At 45.9% G+C, this 15,380-nt stretch overlaps 1 protein-coding gene across 1 annotated transcript in view; it reads left to right on the top strand.

Annotated features, from left to right (window-relative positions):
• The window catches only part of ROR1 (receptor tyrosine kinase like orphan receptor 1), a 340,836-nt gene that overhangs the window by 246,325 nt on the left and 79,131 nt on the right, over positions 1–15,380 (top strand). Inside the window, exon 2 of the mRNA XM_040360774.1 lies at positions 151–222. Coding sequence (XP_040216708.1) covers positions 151–222 — 72 coding nt within the window. The remainder of the gene's footprint in view (positions 1–150; positions 223–15,380) is intronic.

Genomic DNA, 15,380 nt, shown 5'->3' with positions numbered 1-15,380 from the left:
TTTTCTTACCATGCACTAATGCTGGGCAAAAATCTTAAACCAGCTGTATGCATTTTGGAATAAATGGTTCTATATTCTTACATTTTACCGTTTATAAACTGCCTATAAATCGTCCGGTTCTAACGATTTTTTTTTTTTTGCCGCACACAGGAAGTGAACTGACCGTTGCTGCTGAGTTATCGCCTACCTCAACATGGAACTCTTCCAGGGACCTGGACAAAGGTACAGAATACCGAAGCATTCCTTATACTTATATTATCCTTTGATTTGACAGGTTTCATTAAAATCGGGGCCGAAAACGGGAATTTTTGTTCATCTGGTAATCCCTTTGACGTTTAATGACTGAAATTTTGGAAATGGGGGGAAAGTGTTTCAAGATGTGATGTAATCATTTTCAGCACAACCAGCGTTTGGGCTTAATGGGTCTATTCTCCTGCAGGATAGTCATGGTTCTACATTGAGCCCAGTTCTACCTTTCCAATGGCATTCTAGCTTTTCCAGTAGTCAGAGAGGTTAATGGGAAAGAGTGAAGTTTTGATGTGTGTGATGGTTCGGCAAGTTGGTTTTTCCTCTTGTAGGTTAGTTATAACCACATAGCCACCGTTCTGTGATTAAAGTGTCTGAGAAGTATAGAAACCATAATGACCTTGATAAAGATCATAGTGACCTTGATGGTTCAGCATTATCCTCCTTTGGGAGTGGTGGTGTGGTTGTGGGTGTTTCACATCCAGGTAAGTCAGGTTTGACGAAACGACGTAGGGAAAAGCGGCGTGCTGACGTCACCACTACACAACGAGAGTCCCGGAAGGAACGGGATGTGTTAGCCGGCCGGCTATACTAATTTCACACGCAAATTTTATCTTCACACTGTAAGTGTATTTTTAACTTATCTTTTTTATTAAATTTGTACTGGAATTACGCTATGTTGGCCTTTTTTCTTTCCTCACCTGGCTGTGACTTAATTTGAATATTTGTGAGTGGCTGAGGATCGATTTATTGCTGAAGAAGTTATATCCTGACATACAGATACCCTGATCGGGTTATAGGCCATATACCAACAGAAGATCTGTAGTTGGGATCTTCATTTCCGGTAAGAGGCAGTTATATAGGAGGTGGAGGATCTCTTTCCTATTCCGTCACTCTTCTTGGGGGTTCTGCTCTAGTTTGATGTCACCAATATACCTATAGGAGGACTGTTCACCATTAAGCTCTGTAGCTATCAATATTTGATGCCTTTTCTGGAAACAACAGATTATTCTTTTGATCCCAAACAATTTTTTTTGGGGACTTATTGAAATATAGTCCAGATAGGATATCCTATCTGTGGTGTGTCAGTTTTATAATTTTCACTGTATTTTGTCACATATGCATATGTTTGATGATTGCACTAGCTCATTTGGATACATTCACATTTATTGCGCATCTTGTCTTTTTTCTTATTTCTTATTTTGTGTGTAAAAAACAAAAACAAAGGTGCAGTCAGCGCAGAAAAAATTAAAAACCCCCCTTTATGCAAGCTGAACACTATTAGAATAACACAAAATTCTAGTGACAAAAATTATACAGGAAGAAAGTGCAGCGCAAAAATTTAAACCTTAATAAAATTAAAAATTAACGTGCAAAATCACGATAATATTATCGCTGAGGAAGTTCTGTGTTGAACGTAACGCGTACGGGGGTAGCAGCTGCGCATGACGTCACCCGCTCTGCTGTACAGTCCACGAGTTTACTACATGCTGTTTTTACCAGATTGTCTGTGAGTAGCCTGTATTTTAAATAAACGCCTGTGTCTTATATTAAGCGGAGAGCACTTTCATTATTCCTTCTGTCTCCTATATACATATTTTGCCTGCTGAGCCTAAAGGAAATAAGCTGTCTCTGTGGAATTTAAGCAACGTTTTGGAGGATTCCTTTTGAGGATTTGATCTGTCTTAATATCTGCTTTGCATGACTTCCTGGTAATACAGGGGCCTATGCTAGGAGGTGAGAGTACCTTGTGAGACTTTCGGTGGCCGTATTGTCACTTTTTGTGGATCTTCAACACTGGTGGATCATTTTTATGGACTTTTTCACTTGCTACATGCTTAATTTATATTTAATAATATTTTAAATATTCTTTTGAAAATTTTATTTGCATATCACCTGATTTATGGACTTCACTTGCTACATGCTCAAAATAATATTATCGTGATTTTGCACGTTAATTTTTTATTTTATTAAGGTTTAAATTTTTGCGCTGCACTTTCTTATTTTGTGTGTGTCTCACATTTTAAGCTGCAGCTTTCCTATTATTATGGTTGTGTTTATTTACATTTAATAGACAGCGCAGTATCACCAATTTTTTACATACACTTCCAGTATTGCCTGGTGCTCCACTGTGCACTGTGGTTTTCTCACCAGACCTTCCATCACTACAGGATAGGCTACTGGGGTAGAGGCAGTGGAAGGAACCACAGCACTTGGCAGTGTTGGACGTTGGAAGATTTTTCGGCAAACTTACCCAGGGGAGGGCTGGCAGGGGGGGCAGGGTGGAAATCTCCCCCCGGGCTGGTGACACTATGCACAGCCACCGGCCGCCACTACCAAATGCTGTTTTTGCAGAGCAGGAATATGCCTGCTGGAGCTCTGTTAACACAGGCCACGGCCGCTGCTCACCTCCCACTGTGCAGCCGTGCCTGTGTCAGCTCCGAGGTAAATGGCTGCAGAGCTGAGCTATGTCTCGTCTCGCACACTAGCGCTGACATCCCCTTCTCTCTCTGCACAGACACGAGGAGAGATAGAGCTCATCTGCTCCTCCTCCTTCTGAGTCTGCCCTGCCCACACTCCCCGGGCATGTGTGGGCACTGGACAGGAAGTTTGAACCCAAAAAAGCATCAGACAGCCTGCCTGCGCCTCAGCCTCCATCCTGGTAAGCTCACCCTCTCTAGTCTCTCCTGCCTCCCAGTGTATAAAAAGGGGTGCTCTGTGGACTTTTTTAAAGGGGAGGGGGGGCAGGCTTTGGTGAGCAGAGACCCTCTTTACACAATAGTCCACAGCATGCACCCTAAAAATAAAGTTTCCCAGATTACCCCTTACATCAGATCTGATGTATATGGGGTCTGTGCAGACTCTGATGTAAGGAGAGGCTCTGTGCAGACCCTGATGTAAGGGGAGGCTCTGTGCGGACTTTGATTTAAGGCGAGGCTCTGTGCGTACTCAGATGTAAGGCGGGCCTGTGTTCGGACTCTGATGTAAGGGGAGCCTCTGTGCAGACTCTGATGTGAGGGGAGCCTCTGTGCAGACTCTGATGTAAGGGGAGGCTCTGTGCGGACTCTGATGTAAGGGGGGCTCTGTGCGGACTCTGATGTAAGGGGGGCTCTGTGCGGACTCTGATGTAAGGGGGGCTCTGTGCGGACTCTGATGTAAGGGGGGCTCTGTGCGGACTCTGATGTAAGGGGAGGCTCTGTGCGGACTCTTGTGATAATGAAAAATCTTAGACTGTTTTCCTCAATCCATCACTTTTCCACGCTCTATGGGCCACTTGACTGGACTTCCCCCCAGGCCTAAGGCTGCCAGCCCTCCCCTGAACTTAGCTCTTCCAGAGAGCAAAGATCAGCAGTGCGGGTGGCAGGACGGGTTCTTTGCTTTGCCGGGAACCTATTTTTGTATCTCTTTAGGTTCTCCCAATGGCTTCAGGTCAGGTAAATCTGTCTTGCTTCCATGGAACATGTGTTGAACCACAACCAAGTAGTATATAACATTGTGGCTAATTCACCTCCTATTTAATGGTGTCTGCCCAGTTTCCCCGTCACTCAGTCTAGCAATGAACGGTTTTGTTCACTAGAGAGTCGTACATATCGTCCAGCAGCAGGAGATGAACAATTTGTCATTCTAATGGCCGACTTGAGACACATCTCAACCTACGCTGCCCTCCAAGGACACATTAGGCCTGATGTGTGGATAGTAGGCTAAAGGTCAACTTTCTTGTTGGCTACAGTATATAAGACAACCAAGTTCCTTGGTTTATTTATATATATCATCAATTTTTCTTTTGTTTTAAAAAAGGGTAGAAACTAATGTGGAATCAGCAATGCACAATCTGTTGAGTGCGTGGTACAAGTATTGGTATACAGGCATCAAGGTGCATTGGCACTTAATGATGGAAATTGTATGTGGAGATGTTACAATTGAATACACAAGAGGTACATTTTCGGGCAACATGTATATAAAAAATTCCTGAAACAAGAAGTCCATGTCGTCTCATAGTATTGTGCAGTTGACCATTATGCTATGCATATTGTAACAATGGAGCCATTTAGTACTTTGTATATATTATTTTTATGTGTTTTGGATCAGCCATTCTCAGCCAGGGTTCTCCAGAGGTTGCTAGGGGTTCATTGAGCTTTGGCTGATTGACCTCCAATTTGATGGTGTTTGTATAGTTCCAGGGCCATGATACCAATGATCTTTTTGGCTGTCTGCGAGGGTGGCATTCTGAACACCAGTGTAAGAGGGGGCATTCTTCCTACTGGCCACCAATGTAAGGACAATTCTTCCTACTGGCCACCAATGTAATGGCAATTCTTCCTACTGGCCACCAATGTAAGAGCAATTCTTCCTACTGGCCACCAGTGTAAGGGCCATTCTTCCTACTGGGCCCCATTGTAAGAGCAATTCTTCCTACTGGCCACCAATGTAAGGGCAATTCTTCCTACTGGCCACCAGTGTAAGGACCATTCCTCCTACTGGCCCCCAATGTAAGGGCAATTCTTCCTACTGGCCACCAATGTGAGCAGGCCCTTCTTTCTCCTGGCCACCAATGTAAGAGGGCATCATAATGGGCACAGCAGGTTTGAGTGGACTGACCCTTTAATCATTTGTCTACTTCCTACTGGCCACCAGTGAAAGGGCCATTCCTCCTACTGGCCCCCAATGTAAGGGAAATTCTTCCTACTGGCCACCAATGTAAAGGCCATTCTTCTTACTGACCACCAATGTAAGAGGGCCATTCATTCTACTGGCCACCAATGTAAGAGGGCCATTCATTTTACTGGCTAGCAATTTAAGGGGGCCATTCTTCCTTCTGGCCAGCAATGTAAGAAGGCCATTTACCCCACTGGCATCCAATGTAAGGGGGCCATTCTCCCTACTGGCCAGCAATTTAAGGGGGCCATTCTCCCTACTGTCCAGCAATGTAAGAGGGCACTTCCTCCTACTGGCCACCAATGTAAGAAGGCCATTCACCCTACTGGCCACCAATGTAAGAAGGCCATTCTTCCTACTGGCCACCAATGCTAGAAGGCCATTCTTCCTACTGGCTACCAATATAAGAGGGCCTCATAATGGACACAGCAGGTTTGAGCCATTGAGTGGACTGATCCTTCATTCACATGTCTACCAGCGTAGTTAATAAATGGCGGTTGGCAGCACCTCTAACCCCTCCCGTTTGACTGCCCCTGCTATGTAATTCAGTCTCAGCTGTCCCACCTGTAAGCCCGGAACCAGCATGGCAGGTGTTGGTGGGTAGACTAACTAATCTTCAGGCCTAAAATGTGCATTTTAACGTGTGTGCAAACAAAAAAAAACTCTGTTAGCGAAGTGATTAAAGAAAATACTACGTTGTGAGGGTTTTTGTGCAGATGCTGCCAGAGGAACCCTGTTGCAGGTTTGTCTCTCCTTTCGTTGTAGAGTAACATGCTGTGATAGGTTGAGCGGTCCAGCGGCACAATATACTTCTTCCTTCATTACCACCCCGGCCATCTGCTGTGCTCCTTATAAAAAGTTGGACGCTTATTGCCTCGTAAATCCAGCACACGTGGAAGTGACTTAATCCTAGTGTGATGGCAGGTTGCGGCGGTGGGACACGCCAGCCCCGCGTCGGATACAGGTGTAACAAATTCTTGGCCTGTGATGGACAGCTAGAAATTGGACGGAGTACGGGAACCCTGTACTATCTGTAGGAACTTGTTACAAAGCGATTACAATGTGACGTAAGGTGGAAAGGGGTGAAATATGTTCCAGCTTTCATTTACAGACATGCGAGGGGAAGGTTCTGCAGCAACATGGCAGAGTGAAAGCCGACAACTTTCCTCCCATATTTATATCGGACAATATATTTCCTGGTTCTGTATAAATTGTGTAAGAAAAGCACTAAGCTGTGTTCAGAGGAGCCTACCATCTTTTCTGGTTCCTCCCTTTCCGCAATCAGCATGCTAATTACATTTTTTAAATAAATCCTTTTCGATTTTCATTGCACGCCTTATTTTAAACCTTCATCACTGGGTCTCTGTGTTTCTAATAGGCGTGCACGGAGGGTGTGCCAGGATGAAGAGTGTGGGAAGGGGCTAGTCAATATCTCATTGACCAGCGCCTTCCTTTTCTAAATGAACACACTCACTCACTGTGTTTGTGAATGAATAGGAAGCCTCTCAGCACAGAGCACTACCCATTCATTAAGTCACATTAGGTTCACATCTATGCGGTTGCAGTTGATGCGTTTTTTCAGTCGCGTTTTTGCATGCAGTTTTTATGCACTTTGCGTTTTATTTTTATTTTTTTCTCTTCTACAGTGTATATAGCCGTTCGCTAAGGAGTGGGCCGGGAAGCTGGCCGCTGCGTCCTTAACCGATGAGTCATTAGCTGACAGCGGGTGTTTCCCACTGACAGCTGAATGTGAAAAAAAGAATTGCCGGTGACTTGACGTTATGGTTCCCCTATTCAGATGGTTCCTGTAAGGACTGCGCAGGCGCAATCCTTGCCGACGGAAATCTCTGAACCTCGGCCGGCATCCAGGTTCATTCCTTAACATCCCTGTGGATTGGAGGATGTTTAAAAAAGAGCCAGGAGACTGAGCTTCGCTCGGACGGCTCGCTCGGCCTCCTGCCTTTTTTTTGAACATCCTCCAATCCACAAGGATGTTAATGAATGAGCCTGGATGCCGGCCGAGGTTCAGAGATTTCCGTCGGCAAGGATTGCGCCTGCGCAGTCCCTACAGGAACCATCTGGATAGCCGGAACCATATTGGCAGATCATGGGCAAAAAAAATAAAAATAAATCGGAGGAAAAAATTCTGCCATTTTTTTTAAAAAAAAATATTTGGCCTGACCCTTTGATTCTGGTATGGATTTGGAGGGGATCCCCACGCCAGTTTTTTTTTCTGATTCTTTTTTTTGCCAGCTATTCTTTTTTTCTACATTCAGCTGTTAGCGCTATAAACAGAAAAAGACCGACAATTTTGAAAAAAAAATAAAATTATATTTTTTACTTTTTGCTATAATAAATAAAAAAAAATTATATATAATTTCTTCATCGGTTTAGGCCGATATGTATTCTACATATTTTTGGTAAAAAAAATCAAAAAAAAATCGCAATAAGCATATAGTGATTGGTTTGTGCAAAAGTTATATGGTCTACAAAATAGGGGATAGATTTATGGCATTTTTTTTTTTTTACTAGTAATAGTAATAGTGATCAGCGATTTTTAGCAGCACTGCGATATTGTGGCAGACAGATCGGACACTTTGACACTTTTTTGGGACCATTTACATGTATACAGCGATCAGTGCTATAAAAATGCACTGATTACTGTATAAATGTCACTGGCCGGGAAGGGGTTAACACTAGGGGGCGAGCAAGGGGTTAAAGATCGCTGTTCCTAATCACTAGGAACAGACGATCTCTCTCTACTCCCCTGTCAGAACGGGGATCTGTTTGTGTACATTGACAGATACTCATTCTGCCTCTCTGTGGAGCAATCGCAGGCATCGTGGCCGTCGGCCACGCGCATTAGCTCCCCTGCCGTGCAGCGGGCGCGCACGCGCCTGCTATAGCAGTTTAATTTGGCCAACATACAGCTACAGCGATTTGTCGGAACGAGCCGACCTGCCGCTGTGCATTGACGGCGGCTGGTCGGCAAGTGGTTAATGTTTTTTTTTTTTTGCGAATCCTGGGATGCGCATGTTTCCGGAAAACACGCAGATGTGAATGCAGCCCGATGTCCGCTTCGGGTGAACTTCTACATTAACCTCTGATGAGTTTCCCCCCACAATGATCCCTGAACTGTTACAATGTATTCTACATAAACATTCTGTAATTTATGTTTAGTGACTCTTTTATAACCGCAGGAAATGCGACCCCCCGAAGCCGTAAATTAGCCGTCGGTTTTACACATTATTCTCAGGCGCTGTCCGTTTACCCCTCCTGTTTTCTTTTCCATCTGAGGGAGTTCCAGCCATATTTTACATGATAATTATTTTTATGGCCCTTCTATGAATATTTATAGGAAGCCAAATATCGCAGTACGCATCGCAGCGCCACGCACACGTGTTTCCCAGAGTTGCTGGTATTATCCCAAAGTCGCGGCCTAATTTCGTCCCCCTGGGACCCATTAATCTCCGACTGCGCGGTCGTAAATAACTAATTAAACACATTATATTTGGAATATTGGCGGGGGCTCCCTGGACGCCCCCTTCCCCTTGAGCGGAGGACCTTAAGTGACGAAAGGGTCAGGAGACGTGTCCCATTAAGCTTTCTCCTTGAACTCGTATGACGCTGCAGCTGAAACAGACATTTAACAGGTAAACGGCGGGCTAATGGAAGCCAGATACAATGGGCTCCATATGTCCTCGTGTCCGCCGAGTTGTTGGTTGCGGCCGAGCCAAACGCCAATAAACTCACGCCGCTGCATTCCATAATGTTCATACTTAAAGTGATTTGTAAAGTCTTGTTTTTTTGTTATTTAAATTACAAACATGTTACACTTACCTCCTCTGTGCAGGAGGGGTTTTGCACAGATTGGCCTCACCCTTCCTTTTCTGGGGTCCTCCCACGACGCTCCTGGCTCCTCCTCTTAGCGAGTAGCCCCCACAGAGAGCTGCTTTCCATGGGGGCACTCGTGGGGGCTCCGGAGTCCTGCTACTGCATCCATTGGCACAGACAACAGGACTCGGCCCCCGCCCCCGGGTCACTGGATTTGATAGACAGCAGCAGGAGCCAATGAAACCCTTTGCGCATGCCTATGTCGGTCACCCCACACAGGGACAGAGAGCAAAGCTGTGGAAGGGGCCCAGCAGGCTCCACCCATTACAGGCTGTTTGCAGAAAACTACAGGAGGAGTGGAGACAAGACCAGTCACCCTGCACAAGAGAGAGCAGAAATGTGGGAGGGGCCCAGCATGCTCCGCCCACTACAGGCTGCCAGCAGGAACTAAAGGAGGGGCCGGAGACAAGACCAGTCACCCTGCACAAGAGGAGAGAGCAGAGGTGTGGGAGTGGCCAAGCAGGCTCTGTCCACTACAGGCTGCCTGCAGGAACTACAGGAGGGGGCGGCGACCAGGGCAGTCACCCTGCACAAGAGGAGAGAGCAGAGGTGTGGGAGGGGCCCAGCAGGCTCCGCACACTACAGGCTGCCTGCAGAAACTACAGGAGGGGGCGGAGACAAGACAAGTCACCCTGCACAAGAGGAGAGAGCAGAGGTGTGGGAGGGGCCCAGCAGGCTCCGCACACTACAGGCTGCCTGCAGGAACTACAGGAGGGGGCGGAGACCAGACCAGTCACCCTGCACATGAGGGGGAGAGGGGGGGGGAGAGCCCGCAGCTGCTCTCTTTACACACACACACAGCTGCTCCGATCAATCTCAGGGTGTTCTGCTGCTGCCTACAAAGTATGGAAACTACCTACCTCTTCTGAATCTGAGGCAGGCAGGACAGTTTGTGATCCTCGGACCGGACATCACTCAGCTAACATTACAGGGAGGAAGTGGGTGGAGCTAGGGAGGAGTAGGAAGTTAAATCCTCCTCCGCATTGAATTATGGAGCCACTCTCTCCTCTCCTGACGTCACTGGTTGCTAGACACAAAGCGGCCCGTGGCTAGCAACCAGTTTTTGCAGGGAAGCAGGGGCCCTTGGTGAGACCCTTGAAGCGGCTCTAGCAACCAGTCCGACTGAATTAAAGTCAGGTGGAGGTGGTTCTGCGTGCTGGAGCCAGCTCTACCGCGCTCAGTCCGCCACTGAATAATGTTCTGGCACTGGGCTGTGGGAATTTAGCCCTGATCGCGGGACAGCAGAACTTACTTCAAATCGCGGGAAATTCCCGCAGAATCCGGGACGGTTGGGAGGTATGCTACAGGCTGCCTGCAAGAACTACAGGAGGGGGCGGAGACCAGACCCGTCACCCTGCACAAGAGGAGAGAGCAGAGGTGTGGGAGTGACCAAGCAGGCTCTGTCCACTACAGGCTGCCTGCAGGAACTACAGGAGGGGGCGGAGACCAGACCAGTCACCCTGCACAAGAGGAGAGAGCAGAGGTGTGGGAGGGGCCCAGCAGGCTCCGCACATTACAGGCTACCTGCAGGAACTACAAGAGGGGGCGGAGACCAGACCAGTCACCCTGCACAAGAGGAGAGAGCAGAGGTGTGGGAGGGGCCCAGCAGGCTCCGCACACTACAGGCTGCCTGCAGGAACTACAGGAGGGGGTGGAGACAAGACCAGTCACCCTGCACAAGAAGAGAGAGCAGCAGTGAGTGGTCTTTATTACAGGACCTCTCACACTGGATTACTGCACAGATCTAAAGAAATAAAAATACGCAAAGCACACCGAGATTCAAGAAGAATACACATGAGGAATGGATTCAGACCAGGGGCGGACTGACAAATCATGGGGCCCCCGGGCAATAGAAGATTATGGGGCCCCCGGGCTTACAGATGGCCACCAAGCCAGGAGGCATTTCAGAGGCGGGGCAGCTAAAATCTCAGGATTTTCACATCAAAAGCATGTTGGTTTCGGACATATCAGCGACAGATCTAAAAAAAACACAGATTTTTACATACTGTCCCTGGTTTTAATGAACCTGGCAACCCTGATGGGGCCCCCTAGTAGCATGGGGCCCTCGGGCAGTGCCCGAGTGCCTTAATGGTCAGTCCGCCCCTGATTCAGACCATCCTTTAAAGATGAAGTGTTCCTTGCTCTTCCTTTTATCCCCCTCCTATGTACAGAAGGATCATGTACTGAATCACTGAACCTCCCCGTTCCATTTTTGTATCTCCTGCTCAGCTTATAAAATGACCCAGATGGTCAGCACAGCGGGAGATCCAGCTGTCCTCTATCACGGGCCACGCCATCAGAGTGTTGCAACAATTCCCAATTATGATCTTTGATAAAAAAAAAAGAAAGAGAAATGAAAGAAAGAAAGCGTGGGGGAGGGGCAGACTTTATTCAACCTAACAGTGTTAGACAGATCGAGGATTGCGTTGGTTTCATCAGGACCTTCTGTACCCGTGATTAGGTATGTGCTGACTGGGAGATAATCTAAAAAGTTTGACCTCCACATGCGTGTCAGGAATCCTCAGACTCCTTGTTTTTGTCATAGCGGGGGATAAGATAAATAATAAAAAAAAAACACATATGCAGCACATCTCCGCAATACATGCACATTTCCCGTCTTTTATCCCCTTAAAGACCGATTGAAAATACAGATTGATATGCAGATATGCATCCAGTCCTGTTGCGGACTGATAAGGCACAGCACAGTGTGGTGTCAGCCCTGCCCAATGGCTTTTGCTAAACTACTTATCCATTCTCAGATCTCTACAACCTAAAGACTAATCATTCTCTAGTCCAAGATAAGAGCAGGGGTTGGAGCAGTGGTGGCCCGTCCATTGGTTTTCCTGTATTTGACCTCAGTGGAGCCCAGTAGACATAGGGGCAGATTCAGGTACCTGCGCGCCTAGTTACGGCGGCGCAGCGTATTGTATTTACGCTACGCCGACGCAACTTACAGGAGCAAGTGCAGTATTCACAAAGCACTTGCTCCGTAAGTTGCGGCGGTGTAGCGTAAATGGGGCCGGCGTAAGCCCGCGTAATTCAAATGTGGAAGGGGGGCGTGTTTTATGCTAATGTGTGATGACCTGACGTGATAGACGTGTTTTACGAACGGCGCATGCGCCGTCCGTGTACATATCCCAGTGTGCATTGCTCTCAAGTACGCCGCAACGACGTATTGGTTTTGACGTGAACGTAAATTACGTCCAGCCCTATTCGCGAACGACTTACGCAAACGACGTAAAAAAATCAAATTTCGAAGCGGGAACGACGTCCATACTTAACATTGGCTGCGCCTCCTAATAGCAGGAGCAACGTTACGCCGAAAAAGCCTTACGCAAACAACGTAAAAAAACTTCCGCCGGGCGCACGTACGTTCGTGAATCGACGTAACTAGGTAATTTGCATATTCTACGCCGAAAACAACGGAAGCCCCCTAGCGGTCAACGTAATATTGCACACAATTATACGCCGCCGCATTCAAGTTACGTCGGCGTAGGAAGCCTATTTTTTAAGCGTATCTGCCTTTGAGAATCGGCGTAACGATACGCCGGCGCAGATTTCAAATTACGGCGGCGTATCTCCAGATACGCCGCCGTAAAAGCTACCTGAATCTGCCCCAAGGTTTGCAAGCTTGTGTCAGGAGCCGCAGGGGATGGCTGTGACTTAGGAGCAGTAAGCAGGTGCTGCGGCTATGGAAATGAAGAGCCAGGGAATGACACTGCTGGAGGCATCAAATACGCCAGCGTTTTAAAAAACCACATATCTCCACCAAGAAAAAAAGCTTTTACAGCAGCAAGCATGGTGTCTCAAAGTGTTTTATTTGGCGAATGTAATAGTACACTTAAAGAACAATTGAATGTTGGAAGTATTTGGGGTAGAGGGGAGATCAGGCTTACACTAATAGTTAGTAATACAGAAGTATTGGGGATACAGGGAAGATCAGGCCTACACTAAAAGCAAGTAATAGGTATTGGGGATACACTAGCAAGTAATAGGGAAGAATTGGGGATACAGGGAAGGTCAGGCTTGCACTAATAGTGAATAATATAGGGAAGTATTGGGGATACAGGGAAGATCAGGCTTACACTAATAGTGAGTAATATAAGCAAGTATTGGGGATACAGGGAAGATCAGGCTTACACTAATAGTGAATAATATAGGGAAGTATTGGGGATACAAGGAAGATCAGGCTTACACTAATAGTGAATAATATAGGCAAGTATTGGGGATGCAGGGAAGATCAGGCTTACACTAATAGCGAGTAACAGGGAAGTATTGTGGATACAGGGGAGATCAGGCTTACACTAATAGTGAATAATATAGGGAAGTATTGTGGATACAGGGGAGATCAGGCTTACATTAATAGTGAATAATATAGGCAAGTATTGGGGATACAGGGAAGATCAAGCTCACACTAATAGTGAATAATATAGGCAAGTATTGGAAATACAGGGAAGATCAGGCTTACGCTAATAGTGAATAATATAGGGAAGTGTTGGAGATACAGGGAAGATCAGGCTTACACTAATAGTGAATAATATAGAGAAGTATTGGGGATACAGGGAAGATCAGGCTTACACTAATAGTGAATAATATAGAGAAGTATTGGGGATACAGGGAAGATCAAGCTTACACTAATAGTGAATAATATAGGCAAGTATTGGGGATACAGGGAAGATCAGGCTTACACTAATAGTGAATAATATAGGCAAGTATTGGGGATACAGGGAAGATCAGGCTTACAATAATAGTGAATAATATAGGGAAGTATTGGGGATACAGGGAAGATCAGGCTTACACTAATAGTGAGTAATATAAGCAAGTATTGGGGATACAGGGAAGATCAGGCTTACACTAATAGTGAATAATATAGGGAAGTATTGGGGATACAAGGAAGATCAGGCTTACACTAATAGTGAATAATATAGGCAAGTATTGGGGATGCAGGGAAGATCAGGCTTACACTAATAGCGAGTAACAGGGAAGTATTGTGGATACAGGGGAGATCAGGCTTACACTAATAGTGAATAATATAGGGAAGTATTGTGGATACAGGGGAGATCAGGCTTACATTAATAGTGAATAATATAGGCAAGTATTGGGGATACAGGGAAGATCAAGCTCACACTAATAGTGAATAATATAGGCAAGTATTGGAAATACAGGGAAGATCAGGCTTACGCTAATAGTGAATAATATAGGGAAGTGTTGGAGATACAGGGAAGATCAGGCTTACACTAATAGTGAATAATATAGAGAAGTATTGGGGATACAGGGAAGATCAGGCTTACACTAATAGTGAATAATATAGAGAAGTATTGGGGATACAGGGAAGATCAAGCTTACACTAATAGTGAATAATATAGGCAAGTATTGGGGATACAGGGAAGATCAGGCTTACACTAATAGTGAATAATATAGGCAAGTATTGGGGATACAGGGAAGATCAGGCTTACAATAATAGTGAATAATATAGGGAAGTATTGGGGATACAGGGAAGATCAGGCTTACACTAATAGTGAATAATATAGGGAAGTATTGGGGATACAGGGAAGATCAGGCTTACACTAATAGCGAGTAACAGGGAAGTATTGGGGATACAGGGAAGATCAGGCTTACACTAATAGTAACAGGGAAGTATTGTGGATACAGGGGAGTTCAGGATTACAATCATAGTTTGTGATAAGGAAACATGGAGGGTTAGAAGTAAATCTGAAACTTATTTTTGGCTTTCCTGGCTCCTCCCCCCCTAATCAACATGCTGATGAAATGTTTAAATAAAACCTTTCCATTTTCATTACATATGTTATTTTGTCATCACTAGGTTTCTGTGCATCTCTATGCGATGTAGACAGATCATGGCTGGCGGGAGGAACCGGCTCCATTACAGCACCCTGCCTTAGTATTAATCTCAAGAGCCTTTCTGGCCAACATGATCATCCTCTGGTTCCTTTACTAATGCAGTCACTGCCCCAAAATCAGGTATTCCGGTTGGGGGTTACAGCCCAGAACAGCTCTATAAATAGGCAAACCCAAAGAACTACCATAGAATGTTCTACCTTCTATAGACAGGCCTCTCTGAGCGAGGAGCGGCGTCCACGATTGTCATGTGCGTTACATACAACAGGACAACGCAAACATTATTTTTCATGGCAGGCCGTTCCTCTGACTCCGTCTGATTCTTAATTCCTTCCAAAGTCTCCGTCTTGTTAGGAAAATGTTTTTGTTCCTCTGAAGGCCGTACACAGGCCGCCGCGCGTCTCCTTCCCGTACACAGCGCAATGTTATTTCAATTATGAGCGTGAATGATGATGTGTTCTGTGTGGGTTGGCACAGGACCAAGACCCCGAACATATCTACCGCCAATTTCCCAGATAGCGGCAAACCGTCCCGAGGAAGCGTGATGTATGCGAGGAATAAAACGCGCTGCCCGCTGCAGCCAATCGACTGCCGCAGTTTTCTATTCCTTAACGAGAATAGACTACGAGGGAGCAATCTGATTGGCTGTTGTGGGTAAAAGTGACAGTTGTGATTTGAAGTCTTAACTCCAGACAATTTATTTATCAGTTTTTTTAAAGATTGGG

Source organism: Rana temporaria, chromosome 7 (genome assembly GCF_905171775.1).
Source record: "Rana temporaria chromosome 7, aRanTem1.1, whole genome shotgun sequence".
Classification (NCBI taxonomy): Eukaryota; Metazoa; Chordata; class Amphibia; order Anura; family Ranidae; genus Rana; species Rana temporaria.
Note: the sequence above shows the minus strand (reverse complement) of the source record. Positions and strands in the feature narration are given on the sequence as shown.